The 15,859-nt window shown below is 32.2% G+C and overlaps 2 protein-coding genes across 3 annotated transcripts; both read left to right on the top strand.

The window, feature by feature from the left end:
• Positions 1-63: 63 nt before the first annotated feature.
• Positions 64-12,536, top strand: LOC123688646 (cullin-1). Its single transcript, XM_045627247.1, has 12 exons — positions 64-394; positions 517-888; positions 944-1,162; positions 1,277-1,531; positions 2,013-2,306; positions 4,881-5,144; positions 7,200-7,379; positions 7,555-7,704; positions 7,767-7,885; positions 9,126-9,347; positions 9,417-9,636; positions 11,744-12,536. The coding sequence occupies exons 2-12, from the start codon at positions 556-558 to the stop codon at positions 11,822-11,824; spliced, it is 2,337 nt and encodes a 778-aa protein (XP_045483203.1). The 5' UTR covers positions 64-394; positions 517-555; the 3' UTR covers positions 11,825-12,536.
• Positions 12,537-13,317: 781 nt separating this feature from the next.
• On the top strand, positions 13,318-14,887 carry LOC123688644 (WD repeat-containing protein 91). 2 transcript variants are annotated; one of them, XM_045627244.1, is made up of 5 exons: positions 13,318-13,510; positions 13,571-13,837; positions 13,896-14,036; positions 14,103-14,218; positions 14,277-14,887. In XM_045627244.1, the coding sequence occupies exons 2-5, from the start codon at positions 13,594-13,596 to the stop codon at positions 14,604-14,606; spliced, it is 831 nt and encodes a 276-aa protein (XP_045483200.1). In that variant the 5' UTR covers positions 13,318-13,510; positions 13,571-13,593; the 3' UTR covers positions 14,607-14,887. The 2 variants fall into 2 exon arrangements, with proteins under 2 accessions (XP_045483200.1, XP_045483199.1); XM_045627243.1 differs by having other exon boundaries at positions 13,319-13,837.
• Positions 14,888-15,859: the final 972 nt, after the last annotated feature.

Raw genomic sequence — 15,859 nt, 5'->3', positions numbered from 1 at the left:
TCTTCATTGAGACATCTGGGAGATCAAAAAACAAATCAGTACAATATGTAGAAAATCCAGCTTCAAACAACATAGTGGTCGTCATATTCGATATAAGTTTTTTCTATTAAGAAAACTGCAACAAATATGAATTTTTTATCTAAAAAAAATTCGTTGTAACGTAATACTATTTTACAAAGAAGAAGAAAATAGATCCATTTTTTATCAAAATAATTCTATGGTTTTCCATCCTGCCAATCGCGAATTATATTTTAGAAATCTGTCAGTTTTCAATAGCAAATTTCCATTAGTAACTTATTAGTATTGTCTCTTTACATCTATTGAAAATTATTCGTTCATATTGTGGGTTGTAATTGTCAGTGTTATATCAGTTTTTCTTATGTTATCAGGATTGGTGAGTTCTCATTATTGGTTTGCCATGTTTGTAATTCAGCATGTTCAATACCTTTGTTGCAATTCTTCTGCTGAAGCAATTACTGTGGAAATGTAGTTATTGTATGTATGTATATTTTTCAGTTTTAGTTCCTTCATTTGATTAACCCCGAAAACAGGGCGATGGCTAATAAAAATTATAATCTAAGTGGTAATGGAAATACTCAAACTATGAAGCAAATAGACTTAGATCAAATTTGGGGTGATCTGAACAATGGTATAGAGCAAGTCTACAACCGTCAGACTATGGCTAAAAGTCGATATATGCAGTTGTACACACATGTATACAACTATTGCACTTCTGTTCATCAACAAGTAAATACCAGAAGTAGCACACCAACTGCAACTAGTAAATCTAAAAAAACTCAAGTTGGAGGGGGTGCCCAATTAGTTGGTTTAGAACTCTATAAAAAGCTCAGAGAATTTTTGAGTAATTATCTGAGAACATTGCTGAACGTTAGTAAATTCTATTAATTGAAATATCCTAGGTTCATTTTGCTTTTGTTCTTAGGATGCTTTAAATAGGATGGATGAAGATGTCTTAAAATTTTACACGTGTCAATGGGAAGAATATCAATTTAGTAGTAAAGTGTTAAACGGTGTTTGTGCCTACTTGAATCGCCATTGGGTAAAACGAGAATGCGAAGAAGGAAGAAAAGGAATTCACGAGATTTACCAATTAGCTTTAGTTACTTGGAGAGATCATTTATTCAAGCAGTTGAACAAACAGGTAAAATTCTCTGATTCCAAAATGGTTTTTTTCAATATTTTTATTTATCTCAATATTTAATCCAGTTATGGATTCAAAACGAACAGAATACATTTATCAGAACTTTTTTAACAGGTTACTAACGCCGTACTCAAGTTGATAGAAAGAGAGAGAAATGGAGAAACAATTAATACACGTCTGGTTTCGGGCGTTATAAATTGTTATGTTGAACTTGGTTTGAATGAAGAAGACAACAACTCAAAGACTTCTAACCTATCTGTGTACAAGGAACATTTTGAGAACATATTTTTGGAAGATACAGAAAGATTTTACACAAGGGAAAGTACCAATTTTCTCGCTCAAAATCCAGTAACTGAATATATGAAAAAGGTAAGAATGAAATAATCAGTTGATATTTTGTCATGGTATGCCCGTGCAAAGTTAGAAAATTCAGAATAATAAAATGTAAAGGTTGGACTGCCTGTTTCAAAAATGCAAAATATTTCCATAACAATAAATCCAACTAGGTTGAAATTTAATTTGTGTGTAAAATTATCACTCAATTTTTTTTATCAAACTTTATTATATTCAATAATATGCTTTATTTATTCTTAATCCTTCTGCATCAAACTGCAAAAGAGAACGATTATAAGGAGCTGTCAAAAACACCTGTTCATGGCTTTTTAAGAGATCTTTCCTATGATTTGAAATATTCATGAGATAGATGGATTAAACTTCATTTTCTAATTTTTTTTGTTTTTTTTTATTTTTAATTCTAAGACTTTATACTATATACTGCAGAAATAAAGCTTTGTTATTGTTATTTTATCTTTGTTATATAAAATTTGCAATGTTTTCTTTTTTCTTATAGGCTGGAGAAAGATTGCAAGAGGAGAAAAAGCGAGTTCAATTTTACCTTCATGAGACAACTAGTGAACAATTGGCTAAGACTTGCGAGAGGGTATTGATACAGAAGCACCTGGAACTGTTTCATCAAGAGTTCCAGCAGTTGCTGAACGCAGAAAAAGATGAAGATTTAGGACGAATGTATAATTTAGTTGCCCGAATTCCGGATGGACTTGGAGAACTGAAATCTCTGCTGGAAGTTCATATTGCGAATCAAGGGCTCGAAGCTATTGAGAGATGTGGAGATGCAGCTAATAATGTAAGAATTTTTGAATAGGAAATAGTAAAATAGTTATTACATTCGCATTTATGAATGAAGTGAGATAACATTTATGTTCAGTTGAAATTTCTAAATCCAATTCCCTGAATATCATATGAAAGTTTTCACCTTCTTTCTGATAAGAATAATTTATTTTAATCACTTCGTTCTATGATCGTCACCTAATAATGCTTGTCAAACTGAAGTTAACCTGTTTTCTACTACTTGACATCGGTTGTCAAAGTCTCATAACCTTAAAATTACCCAACTTGGCATCTACTGTCGGGTAATATTTGGGGACCTGGGTCAGCCATGTTGGTGATAAATTCTATGGTTTCTTGAATTGTCAAAATTTCCGGAAAACATTCTTTTTTTTCTTCAATTTTTCTTATATTAATATGCTTTATTTTGCTTTTAGCAAAATTTTGTGTTGATAGAACTATAGAAAATTGATATTGACTTGAAGTCAGTAGTTTTAGAGTGCTCTGTGATAGAGCAATCTACCTATTCTCCACTTGAATGAAAGTTTTGTAATAACTCAAAAAATATTGAAGTAAAAATATCTAAAAACGCTATAAATTCACGAAACAACCCATTACATATTTCGGGAAGAATGCAGCATCGATGCCAAAGTTCAGGTTCAATCAGATAGTTTGAGGAAAATATTCTCACCACAAATTTGAAATTGAAGGAAATATCAAATACAAATTGTTCAAAATTTCATATTTAACGTTCGAATGAATTGATTTAATTCATTATATCATTTTGCATTTGAAAATACAGGGAGTTCCAAGTAGTTGTGAGTGCATATTAAACGTTTCTGGAAAACTGGGCCTGAACTCTGAAAACTTAGATTGTAATATTTGATATTTTCTACCAGACTTAAATGTTTCCGAATTTTAAGTATCGGATATAAAGACAAAATTAGTATATTCTAAAACAAATTGCAGAATGGGCTCCTTTTCCAACACGAATGCGAAATTCGAAAACGAGAAATGAAGGAGCGAGTTTTCAAACGTATGAGTGTTGGATTTTCCTTATGCAAAGAGTATCAGACGATTTTTTCTCTATTTCAGTCAAGATTTGAGAAATATTGTCGAAATTCAATGAAAAATTCATATTATACATCCTAGTGACATTTGTATTGTATCTTGGCAGTTGGTGTGACTGTTACGAAAATTGACAGATTACGGAATTTGAATTTGAATCGTAGGTACCTTTTGAATTTTAAAATAATTTACAATTAAGCATTAAATTCGCGAATTATGTCTGATGAAATCGATTTAACAGCAACAGAATTAAGGGAAATTGCGAATAATGTCGCAAATAATTCAACTAAATCCAAATTATATTATCTTGACAATTGACGTGTGTTGAATTTTGATAGAATTGGAAGTCTGTGTTGAAAAGAAGAATATAACTGAATATTTCCCTCCTGTCGAAAATTCTATGTATGTATAGAACAATTTTCGAAAATTACAGCGATAATTCCATTGTAGGAAACGAAACAGCACTGCGATAATTGTTCTGTTCATAGATGCATAGTTTCTATGCATCTCACACAGTTGGAATCTATGGCAATTCCATTTTACATCAGTTTGACAAGTGATGTAACAGTTTATTCGGGAAATATTCCCCCGAATTACACTCGTCCTTCAAAATGACCGGATAATTTCGCATTCCAGCGTGTTTACTTTGAAAAACTGCATTTGGTCATTTTCATTTTTGGAGAAAGAGCCCTCCATCTTCGGTGTCGGGCTCTTTCTCCAACAATGAAAATGAACTCATGCAGTTTTTATGACAACACGCTGTCATGCAAAATTATCGGTAATTTTGATGCACTTGTGCAATTTCTTACAAAAACAATGCTATAATGAGTTCATTACAGCACTGTTTTTAGAACTCTAATGAACTCATTACGATACTGAAATAGAAAAAAAAAATAATTTTATTTTTTCTTCTCTGATATGATTAATTTTTCAATTCTGTTCCAAAAGTTGCAATATTCCAATATCCTAAGAGTATACTTTCTTCATATTTTCAAAGTAGTAGAATACGCAACTTTTGAATTCAAGAATTACGATCAATTTTGTTTTCTAGATATTGATGATGGACTATATGCTAGATAGTTATTGGGCTATTTCTATCATCACCTTTCTCTTATAAGTGCTTGGCTTGCTCTATTGATGGAAATAGCCCAATAAACTGTCTACCATCACTTTTATTTTTCAAATCAGAATAACGTTTGATTATGCTTCCAACTTTAATAATTTGTGAGTTATTTGAAATTTTGTTGTATGTAGAGTAATGTTCTAAATAGCTTTCTGTTCCAACAGTTGAAATGAAAAAACATTCTTCATATTTTCGAAGCCGTGTTTTTGTGAGTTATTTGAAATTTTGTTATATGTAGAGTAAATTTTTTTATTTTCATTATAAACTACCCTTCTTATGAATTCTACGGCCAGGTAGGGGACATAACGCTTTTTCCTTACGTGACGAACTCGCCCCTCTCCTCTGCAAATATGACCGTTATTATGAACGCTGTAAATATCTCCCTTTTTTTTTTCTTTTCAGGATCCGAAAATCTATGTGAACACTATCTTGGCGGTACACAAAAAGTATAACGCTTTAGTTCTTGTAGCTTTCAACAACGATAGTGGATTTGTCGCCGCCCTAGACAAAGCCTGTGGACGTTTCATCAACGCGAACGCCGTAACCAAGGTTGCCAATTCCAGCAGCAAGTCACCAGAGTTATTGGCCAAATATTGTGACGTGCTGTTGAAAAAGAGCAGCAAGAACCCGGAAGAGGCGGAACTGGAGGACACGTTGAATCAAGTGGTGAGTTTTCAGTTTGGAAATTTGTATTTGGAAGGATGATAAATGAGGGTTCGAACATTCTCCACAATGGCGCTAGTATAGCCAAAGGGTAGCCAATCAAAGAAGGCGAAGTTGATCAGTTCAAAGGACATTTTTGAAACAGGAAGATTATTCTCCTTATCTCTACCCTCCATTGTTCCACAATTTTTGTATTAGGCCAATTGAAAAGTCCCCAGCCTGATATAGAGATGGCGATGCTAGTATTAAATCCATATGATTTTTAGTTAGTCACTGTAGTATTCTTCAGTTAAATAAATTTGTACTATGTAAAATCAAATACTATCAGGTCCAATAATTTGGATTTCGACGTGTGTCAGTTCAGTTCAGTCAATTGTATTCTTAAGTTCTATGGTTCTATGTTTCTATTCGCCATTTTTAGGCTCAATTTGAACGAATTTTCCCCACTATGTTTAATTAAGTCACTTTAGTTAGTACCAACCTTAAAACTATACGTGTCAAAATTTGACATCAGTCCGACCATTAATTTGTGAGATATTGTGTTGTGAGTGTAGCTACTTTTGTTATTTGAAAAAAGATGGAAAAAAATTTCGTGTGCAGATATAATATTGCTTTTTGATGGGGAAAAAATATAATTGAAGCAAAATCTTAACTGGATGAAGAGATTCCGGGGTCTGCACCAGGAAAATCAACCATCATTGATTGGTATGCTAAGTTTAAACGTGGTAAAAGGAGCCCCGAAAACGGCGAACGCAGTGGACGCCCTAAAGAGGCTGTCACCGACAAAAAAATGAAAAAGTTCACAAAATAATTTTGAATTACCGTAGAGTGAAGTTGTAAGACATAGCAGACATTGTGAAGATATCATCTGAACGTGTACATCATTTCATTTACGAATATTTGTACATGAGATAGCTGTATGCAAAATGGGTGCCACTCGAGCTCACAATCGATCAAAAGCAACAACGTGTTAATTCTGAGCAGTGTTTGAAGTAGTTTAAGTGCAATAAACCTGAATTTTTGAGTCGATATGTGAGAATAGATGAAACATGGCTCCATCATTTCACTCCGGAGTCCAATCGACAGTCAGCTGAGTGGCCTGCACACGATGAATGGAATCCAAAGCAAGAAAAAACAACAGCTAGCTGGCAAGGTTATGGCATTAGTATTCTGATGCAAGGTATAATATTCATTTATTACCTCAAAAAGGACCAGACCATCAACAGCGATTATTATATAGTGTTATTGGATCGTTTAAAGGATGAAATCGTTAAAAAACGGCCCCATTTGAAGAAAAAAAAAGGTGCTGTTTCATCAAGACAATGCGCCGTGTCACAAATCAATGAAAACAATGGCAAAATTGCATGAATTGGCTTCGAATTGCTTCTGCATCCACCGTATTCGCCAGATCTGGCCCCCAGCGACTTTTTCCTGTTGTCAGACCTCAAAATAATGCTCGCCGGAAAGAAATTTAGCGTAAATGAAGAAGTAATCGCCGAAACTAAGGCCTATTTTGAAGGGAAAGACAAATCATTCTACAAAAATGGTATTGAAAAGTTGGAAGATCGCTATAATCGCTGTATCGCCCTCGAAGGCAACTATGTTGAATAATAATATCGAACTTTGACAAAAAAATGTGTTGTACCGAGGACTTGGTGACTTTTCAATTGGCCTGTTAGTGAATTTTAACAATTTTAATGCGTTGTTGGAACGCGTATCGTTTCATTTCTAGTAATGATGTAGTTTATACTTGTCAAATGTCAATTTAAATTATGACAGATTAAAAAGTGACAGTTGCCAGATAGCGGGCTATTCAAAATTATATATTTTATATATTATATTCAAAATCTTATCGGAAAACTCTTTACTTTGGCGATGCTTCTCTGCCGATTTTGAGCACTGAGCCTTCGATGCAATCTCTTGCTCTAGCAAAGAGTCACTTGAATACCATCGGAGAGACTATATATAAATAAGTCCCAACCAGACTACCCATATAAAATTCCATCAAAATGAAAAATAAAATATGAAATTTTAAAAAACTACTGGTATTTTTTTCAGATGGTTGTGTTCAAATACATAGAGGACAAGGACGTGTTCCAGAAGTTCTACAGCAAGATGCTGGCCAAGAGATTGGTCCAGCACATGTCGGCAAGTGACGATGCTGAAGCGTCTATGATTTCAAAGTTGAAGCAGGCGTGCGGATTTGAGTACACGTCTAAATTGCAGAGGATGTTCCAGGTAATTTTTTTTTTGCGCTCTTGTTTACCGAACAGACCGCTCTTTCATTCAATGTCTGTAATTTTAGAATTTTGAGCCCAAATGGTCTCAAACGATATGCTAATTTTTTTTTACAGAACTCAATCGGTTATCGGTTATTTCTCATTCTCATAATCTGACTATTCCCTTTTCACAGGATATTGGCGTCTCCAAGGACTTGAACGAACAATTTCGCAACCATTTGGCCGATTCAAACGAAGCTCTGGACATCGATTTCAGTATCCAAGTTTTGTCATCTGGTTCGTGGCCGTTCCAACAAAGTTTCACTTTTGGATTGCCTTCAGAGGTTATTTACGCTGAGCGCTGATCCGTGTATTTCATTATTAATGTTTTTTTTTCATTTTACAGCTGGAAAGGAGTGTACACCGTTTCACCAACTTTTATTCTGGTAGACACTCAGGCAGGAAGTTGAATTGGCTGTACAACATGTCCAAGGGAGAACTACTTACGAATTGTTTCAGGAATAGGTGAGTTTGATTTGGAAATTGTTATTTTCATTAATGATATTGAACACAAGTTATTCTGATTTTCATTTTTTTATTATGTTGACAATTGACTGAAGAAGCTACTGTGTAACGAAACAATTATTGTTATTTATTTAATATAATAGTGGAAATTACAATTAGAATTTATTCTAATTCTGATTAGGTTCAGGAGTTATTCAAATTAAAATAAGAATTCTGATGAGAATTAGAAGTTATTCCAATTAGGATTAGAAGTTCTAATTCATATTAGAATATTACAAGTTCTAATTCAATCCAAATTAGAATTCTAATCAGAATTAAAAGTTATTTTGATTAGGATTAGAAGTTATTCCTAATTCGGATCAGAAGTTATTCTAATTAGGATTAGAAGTTCCAATTCAAATTAGAATTCTAATCAGAATTAGAAGTTATTCTGTTTTCCACTATACTATTCGAAAAATTATTTTTAGAAGCTACAGTGTAGCGAAATAATAGTTATTTACATAATAACATAGAGGATTTTGAATAAGAAATTATTAGAAGTTCTAAGTCATATTAGAATTCTAATCACAATTAGAAGTTATTCTGATTGCCATTAGTTTATTTTTTGAACAACAATTATTTTCAGGAGCTACTATAACAATAGTTATTTACATAATAACATGGAGGAAATTAGAATAAGAAGTTATTCTAATCCAAATTAGACTTCTAATTAAAATTAGAAGTTTTTCTTATTAGGATTAGAAGTTATTCTAATTGGGATTAGAAGTTCTAATTCGAATTAGAATTCTAATCAGAATAAGAAGTTACTCTGATTTCCACTGTTTTTTTATTTGAATGATCATTTTTAGAAGCTACTGTGTATCGAAACAATAGTTATTTACGTAATAACATAGAAGAAATTAGAATTAGAAGTTAATCTAATCCAAATTAGAATTAGAAGTTATTCTAATTAATTAAAATTAGAAGATATTCTAATTAATTCTAATTAGAATTAGAAGTTATTCTAATTAATTAAAATTAGAAGTTATTCTAATTAATTCTAATTAGAATTAGAAGTTATTCTAATTAGGATTATAAGTAATTCAAATAAGAATTCTAATCGGAATTATAAGTTTTTCTGTTTTCCACTATTTTATTATTTAAATAGCCATTGTCTTATGAAGCTACTGTGTAGTGAAACGATAGTTATTTACATAATAAAAAAACTTGGATCATATAATCTATTATTCGTTGTTTCCAGATACACTTTGCAAGCTAGCACCTTCCAGATGGCTGTGCTGTTACAATTCAACGTTTCGGACAGTTGGACTATTGCTCTGTTGAAAGAAAACACCCAGATTAGGGACGATTACCTGATTCAGGTCATTCAGATTTTACTGAAAGCAAAATTGATCACTTGCGAAGATGATGAATCTGAGCTATCACCTGCGTCGGTTGTTCATCTCTATCTGGGTTACAAGAAGTAAGTCGTACCCTACCTCTGCAAATCTTTGTCGGAGGTATATATTCAAGTTGTATATATTTTTTCCAGCAAAAAGCTGAGGGTCAATATAAACGTACCGATGAAGACTGAGTTGAAGCTGGAGCAGGAAACGACACACAAACACATCGAGGAAGATAGAAAACTGTTAATACAAGCAGCCATTGTCAGAATCATGAAGATGAGGAAAGTTTTGAAGCATCAACAACTGGTGGCTGAAGTCTTGAATCAATTGTCTACCCGATTCAAACCAAGAGTTCACATTATCAAAGTGAGTACTTCTGTTGTCTTTTTCATTGTCTCCTTCGTTTTATTAGAGGTATTTTTAAATTTGGTCAATTCTTTTTATGGTTCCGACAGAGTTTTATTGAAAATTCCTCGATATACTGTAATTTTGCTATATTTCTCTTAAGGTGACATTTGAATTATCCTTATGTCAATTTTGACATGAATGGTTTTGACAGATATATAATTGAATCCTAACCTAAAAAGAATCGATAATTTGTATGACGTAACCTTTGTCAAATGGAAAACTTTACAAGGCCAGTTGCACCGTTTGCCTAAACATTGATTAAAAATTTAAACATTGATTACTTTATGATTTGTCTTACACCATCTTTCTTTAATGTGGCCTTATTACCGATTACTCTAAACAGGAAAATTTGGACGTTTAGTTTCAAACGGGGTTCTGCCCTGATTACGTAAACAGTGTTTATTTTTTGAATAGTAAAATTGGCCCTGAGGATACCGAGGTATTTGGATTTCACTGAATAGTTTTGATTTTTCTGGAATACTCGGAGACATCTAGAGTGGTACACCTGGCAGGAAAAATATCATCGTAACGGTATTAAATTCTTCGATTATTATAAGATTTTGAGGAAATTTGGTATGGATATCTGATTTTTGTCGTAGATTGTTACAACCGATTTCCAGCTCTTCTGCATAAAAGGGTGTTACGATGGTTGTGTTGTTTTCGAATTTTTTTTTTCTATGAAGATAGGTCCGATTCCTTTTCGTTTAGAAGGAATAGTTTATTTTCATGTTTGAAGGTAGGCCGAGAAGCGAAAACATCAGTTGATACGTCAACTGTTACAATGAATATTTCCCTCCTGTCAAAAATTCTATGTAAATGGAATGCAATTATCGAAAATTACAGCGAATATTTCCCTCCTGTCAAAAATTCTATGTAAATGGAATGCAATTATCGAAAATTACAGCGAATATTTCCCTCCTGTCAAAAATTCTATGTAAATGGAATGCAATTATCGAAAATTACAGCGAATATTTCGCTCCTGTCAAAAATTCTATGTAAATGGAATGCAATTATCGAAAATTACAGCGAATATTTCCCTCCTGTCAAAAATTCTATGTAAATGGAATGCAATTATCGAAAATTACAGCGAATATTTCCCTCCTGCCAAAAATTCTATGTAAATGGAATGCAATTATCGAAAATTACAGCGAATATTTCCCTCCTGTCAAAAATTCTATGTAAATGGAATGCAATTATAAATTACAGTGAATATTTCCCCTCCTGTCAAAAGTTCTATATATGGAGAACAATTATCGAAAATTACAGCGATAATTGCATTGTAGGAAGCGAAAGAGCACTGCGATAATTGTTCTGTTCATAGATGCATAGTTTCTATGCATCTTACACAGTTCGAATCTATGGCAATTCCATTCTACATCAGTTTGACAAGTGATGTTACAGTTTATTTGGGAAATATTCCCCCGAATTATACTCGTTCATCAAAATGACCGGATAATTTCACATTCCAGCGTGTTTTCTTTGAGAAACTGCATTCGGTCATTTTCATTTTTGGAGAAAGATCCTAAAATGAAAATGAACTCATGCAGTTTTTATGACAACACGCTGTCATGCAAAATTATCGGTAATTTTTATGCACTTGTGCAATTACTTATACTACAATTGCATTGTAGGAAGCGAAATAGCACTGCGATAATTGTTCTGTTCATAGATGCATAGTTTCTATGCATCTAGGTTCGAATCTATGGTATCTATGGAATCTATGTCACTTTGACTAGTTAACAGTTTATTCGGGAAATATTCCCCCGAATTACACTCTTGCATCAAAATGACCGGTTAATTTCGCATTCCAGCGAGTTTTCTTTGAAAAATTGCATTCGGTCATTTTCATTTTTGGCGAAACAGTCCGACATCGAATTTGCGAAAATTTGCCAAATAATTAGATGGGTCAAGGGGGACTAATACAATGGCCACCTTGTTCGCCGGATCTGAATCTGTTAGATTTTTATTTATGAGGATATATGAAGCATTTTGTCTAACATGTGGAGATCACATCTCATCGATAATAATTATGAATAAAAATAATAATGTTTCCAATTTTTTCCAGAAATGTATTGACATTCTAATAGAAAAAGAATATTTAGAGCGTACAGATGGCCAAAAAGATACATATAGTTACCTAGCCTGATCTGGGATCTGAATGTGTGCAGTGCCTAACTATTGACCTGAATGGCTGAATGTATATTGTAAATATTAATTATTTCATTTGTAATTACTCTGGAGAAAGTATCTTATTAAAATACGAATGCATCTTCAGTTAAATTTATTTAGCAAAAAAAAAAAATTTTAAATGAAGATTTTCTGTGAAGATATACTTTTTCTGATTATCATTGTAGATCTTTTTTTTATTATCGATTTTGTTGTATGCAATTTTTTTTATCAATGAAATCTAATTTAAGTAAAAGCTTTTCATTTGCATATCACCCGAAAGAGGTCTGCCAGTTGGGAGAAATGGTGGAAAAAAATGCTATTGTAAAAACCATGAAATTTCCATGTGACTTATTTCAAATCTGAATGTACTTCGATGGAAAATTATTTTGGAATAATGTGTACTTAATTATCGGAATAAATGTACTATGTCTGTTCATAAAAATCATCAGATTGATGGTGGGAGGATTGATATGATTTTTTTTTTCGAAATTTTTTAAAAAAGTTTGGTACAAACATGATGGAAACTATACGACTGAATTTGGTAAAGGAAACTTGAACTTGTGATGATTTTTTTAAACTCATTGTAACAGTATTGATCTTTCAAACCTCAATAAATTTGTAAGGTTTTTATGATCTGGAAAATTTTCAAATATAATGTGTGTATATAAGTAAAGTGCGTATTACAATTATTTCGTTTTTTTTTTTTTAACAACCGATAAAACGTATTTCATTCAAACCTTTTCCGGAAACAAGATTTTTGTTGGTACTCAGTTTTTCAGTTCTTCCCAAATTTTCACTTTTTAGATCCAAAGAAATGACCCAAATTCATTGAAAATTTTCGTTTCCGCCAGTAAACTGTTCAAAATAAGAAATAAAAGAAATTTGTGTTGAAATATCGTATCATTTTATTGAAAATTTGATCTCAGATGATCAAATTGAGTATTTCGAAGAAAAATTTGAATGAAGGGAATTAGGAAAATGAAATAAATTGAAAATTCATATACTGAATATTTCTGTGTTTTTCAAAATTCGATGCTCAAAGTGTGAATTTGATGGTGTTATCTAGGTAGGGTTTGATAGAATTTTTTGGTTTTCTTCTTGGTTGGTATCTTGTTTTATCTATCTGGTTGATTTGTATGAATCTTCCTTCAATGATAATGTGCTATCCAAAATTGTAAAATAAAAACTAATTTTAATTTTTTTGATTTGGAAACATCTTATCACGGATAGGTGTTCAGGATTGAAGATTCTTCGTACTATCAACTTTTGGAGCTGATCGTATATCAAACTTTTCGTAAATTGTTACCAAATATACCATACGAATTTTGGTGGATGCGCCAAATTTAATTATAGGATTCTACTTAATAGCGACATCTAGGGAAAGTAGCTCAAACCAAGCATAATTAGTAACGTATACGCTACAGGATTCCACTCATGGTTGGCAGCGCTGAGAAGAAGTTCCGTACATTTTGTATAGATATGACACAGGGAATTTTTCTTCTAAATTGAATTTCTGGAATTTTAAAGCAAAACTGGCATATTAGATGTGCCAGCACTTCTGTCTGAGTGCATATCATTTTTCCACATGAAAATAATTGGCATATAATTTTAGATTAATAAATATTGAAGTTTTTTAGGTTAAGAGCTAAACGTCAAAATCATAGTAAATATTTTGATTGCATATTTTGATCATATTCAATAGAATTTCCTTTTGTATGTGAAGCCAACATTTCATATTCAATTCCAATGGCACACGCACATTTCATCGATGAAATGATAAAGGAATACCTTTTATTCAGAGGATTTGGGCAAACTTTGAAAGCCTTCGATACAGAGTTAAAAACGGATAAAGAAAAAAGTTTCAGAGTAGATAAAATAATTGAACAGTTGCTTCTATCCGTATCGAATTATGATCTCAGCTCGTTGAGAGAGCTTTGGGGACATCTGGAAACTCATATGTTCACCAAACTTGAAGCCCAATTTATGCCAGGTAAATATATTACACAAAGTGGATTTTTTTCTCACAAGAGGAATAAATAAATTTAAAGGTGTGAAAAAACTGGAAAATGCTGTATTGAAGTTATATTTGGTGAACTGTATATCCAACAACAAAACTGATAAAGTGACTGAATTCTTCATGAAAATGACCCCTGAACTTCAAAATCAGAGTGAATGGAAAGATTGGTTTGGTAAGTTCACAGACTGATTTCAAATTAACAGATGTTGTAATAGCTTACTGAATCAAATAATTCTAGTACTTCCTTACGTGAAGAACCCTGATGAAAATCCAACATTTTCACTACATTTTACAAAGCATTGGCAAGATACTTTAGTATTGTCGTTGCATAATTTTTTAGCCTCGATTTTTCAGGTTAGTTATAACTTCAATGATTTTTTTTTCAATTTGTTCTCATTGTTCTGAATTGCAGTATATGCCTACACCAACCATAATGAATTTTGAAGAAGATGCTCAAAAATTAAGTAGATTAGAAGAAAGGAATGAATCTTTGAAAAATCGTTTGGCTTTGCTTTTAGATAAAGGATCGGAAACATCTGTTACTCCATGTCAAGTAGAACCTCCTCCTCATTTACTTGATGATTTTTATATTATTGCTCAGGAAAATAATCTAATTGATAATCAAGGTAAAAGCCTGAAAAATCTAATAAGAAATATGGGAACTGGTGCAAGTCCTATTTTAGGCAGAAAAGATAATAGTACAAGGAAAAAAATTCCTAGAGGATTTAGACCTACAGAATAAAAAAAATTTCAATAGTTGTATTATAGGATCTAATTTTATTTACAAATTATAGATATGATTTTATGAATGTGATAATTTCAATGAATTTGTGGGTAATGTTAATTTATATATTATATTAATTGTCTTCTTCACTTCTTATTGAAGAGTTGTATGAAACTGTTGTTTTATTTAAATTCCATCATTATGTGAAAAATAAGATATATCTGCTACTCAAAAACTATTTATTAGGAGAAACTATCTCTGTAGTACAAACTTATATTTAAATATAATATTTTAATATATGTGTGCTTTCAATACATTATTGTGTAATAATACCTTAATACATGCAAGGTAATAAAAAACAAGAAAAAGGAAAATCTTGAAAAATACTCGAACAATAATTAATCATCATGATCAGAATCAATTTTTTTAATTGAAAGTAACAAATCCAAATCTTCAATCAGAAAGGATTCTTATATTTTTATTTGTGGATGCTGGAGTTTTAATAAAGTTTTTCAAATGGGAATACATTATCCTATTACGACTAAGTTCCTGGTTTTATTTTCATAGATTCAACTTTAGAACATTAATTAATCTATCTATATTCTAAGTATGAAACCGAATAATTGACAATTTTCAATCATACATATTTGAATTTGATCATATGAATTTTTTCCGTCTATGAATTCGATTTAATTATATGGCGACATCTGAGATGAGTAGCTCAAACCAAGCTTAGGTAATGTCTTCCATATTACAGGATTCTACGCTTGGTTGGCTATTCCAACGTTAAGTTCAGTAAATTGTGTATAGATGGCTAGCAAGCAAATTCTCTATTAATAGTAATTTACGTAACAAGTCCGGAAAATAGGGTTTTTTTGGACGAATAGACAAAATTCCAGGACGAGCGTAAGCGAGTCCTGGAAGTCTGTGAGTCCAAAAAAACCATTTTCGGGCGTGTTGCGTACAATATTTTTTCGGCAACCATGTAAAATAACACTATCGCTGCTGCTTTCCATATTTTATTGCGATTGCGATCAAAAAACATGCAAATTTTTGACAACTAATTTCATATGAACTGTCAGCCGTTATCTCGGTTGCTATGGATTCTATGATTCTTTTCCGGACTAGGCCGGGAAATGCTACTTTCTCAGAGAAAAAGCGTCCGGGAAGTGAGCACTTCCCAGACGGTTGCCGAAAAATTAAATTTTTGGATATTTTTTTATTGAAACTGACATAATTGATATGCCATAACTTTTGTGTTAGTTCTGATT

This window comes from Harmonia axyridis, chromosome 1 (assembly GCF_914767665.1).
Source record: "Harmonia axyridis chromosome 1, icHarAxyr1.1, whole genome shotgun sequence".
NCBI lineage: Eukaryota > Metazoa > Arthropoda > Insecta > Coleoptera > Coccinellidae > Harmonia > Harmonia axyridis.
Note: the sequence above shows the minus strand (reverse complement) of the source record. Positions and strands in the feature narration are given on the sequence as shown.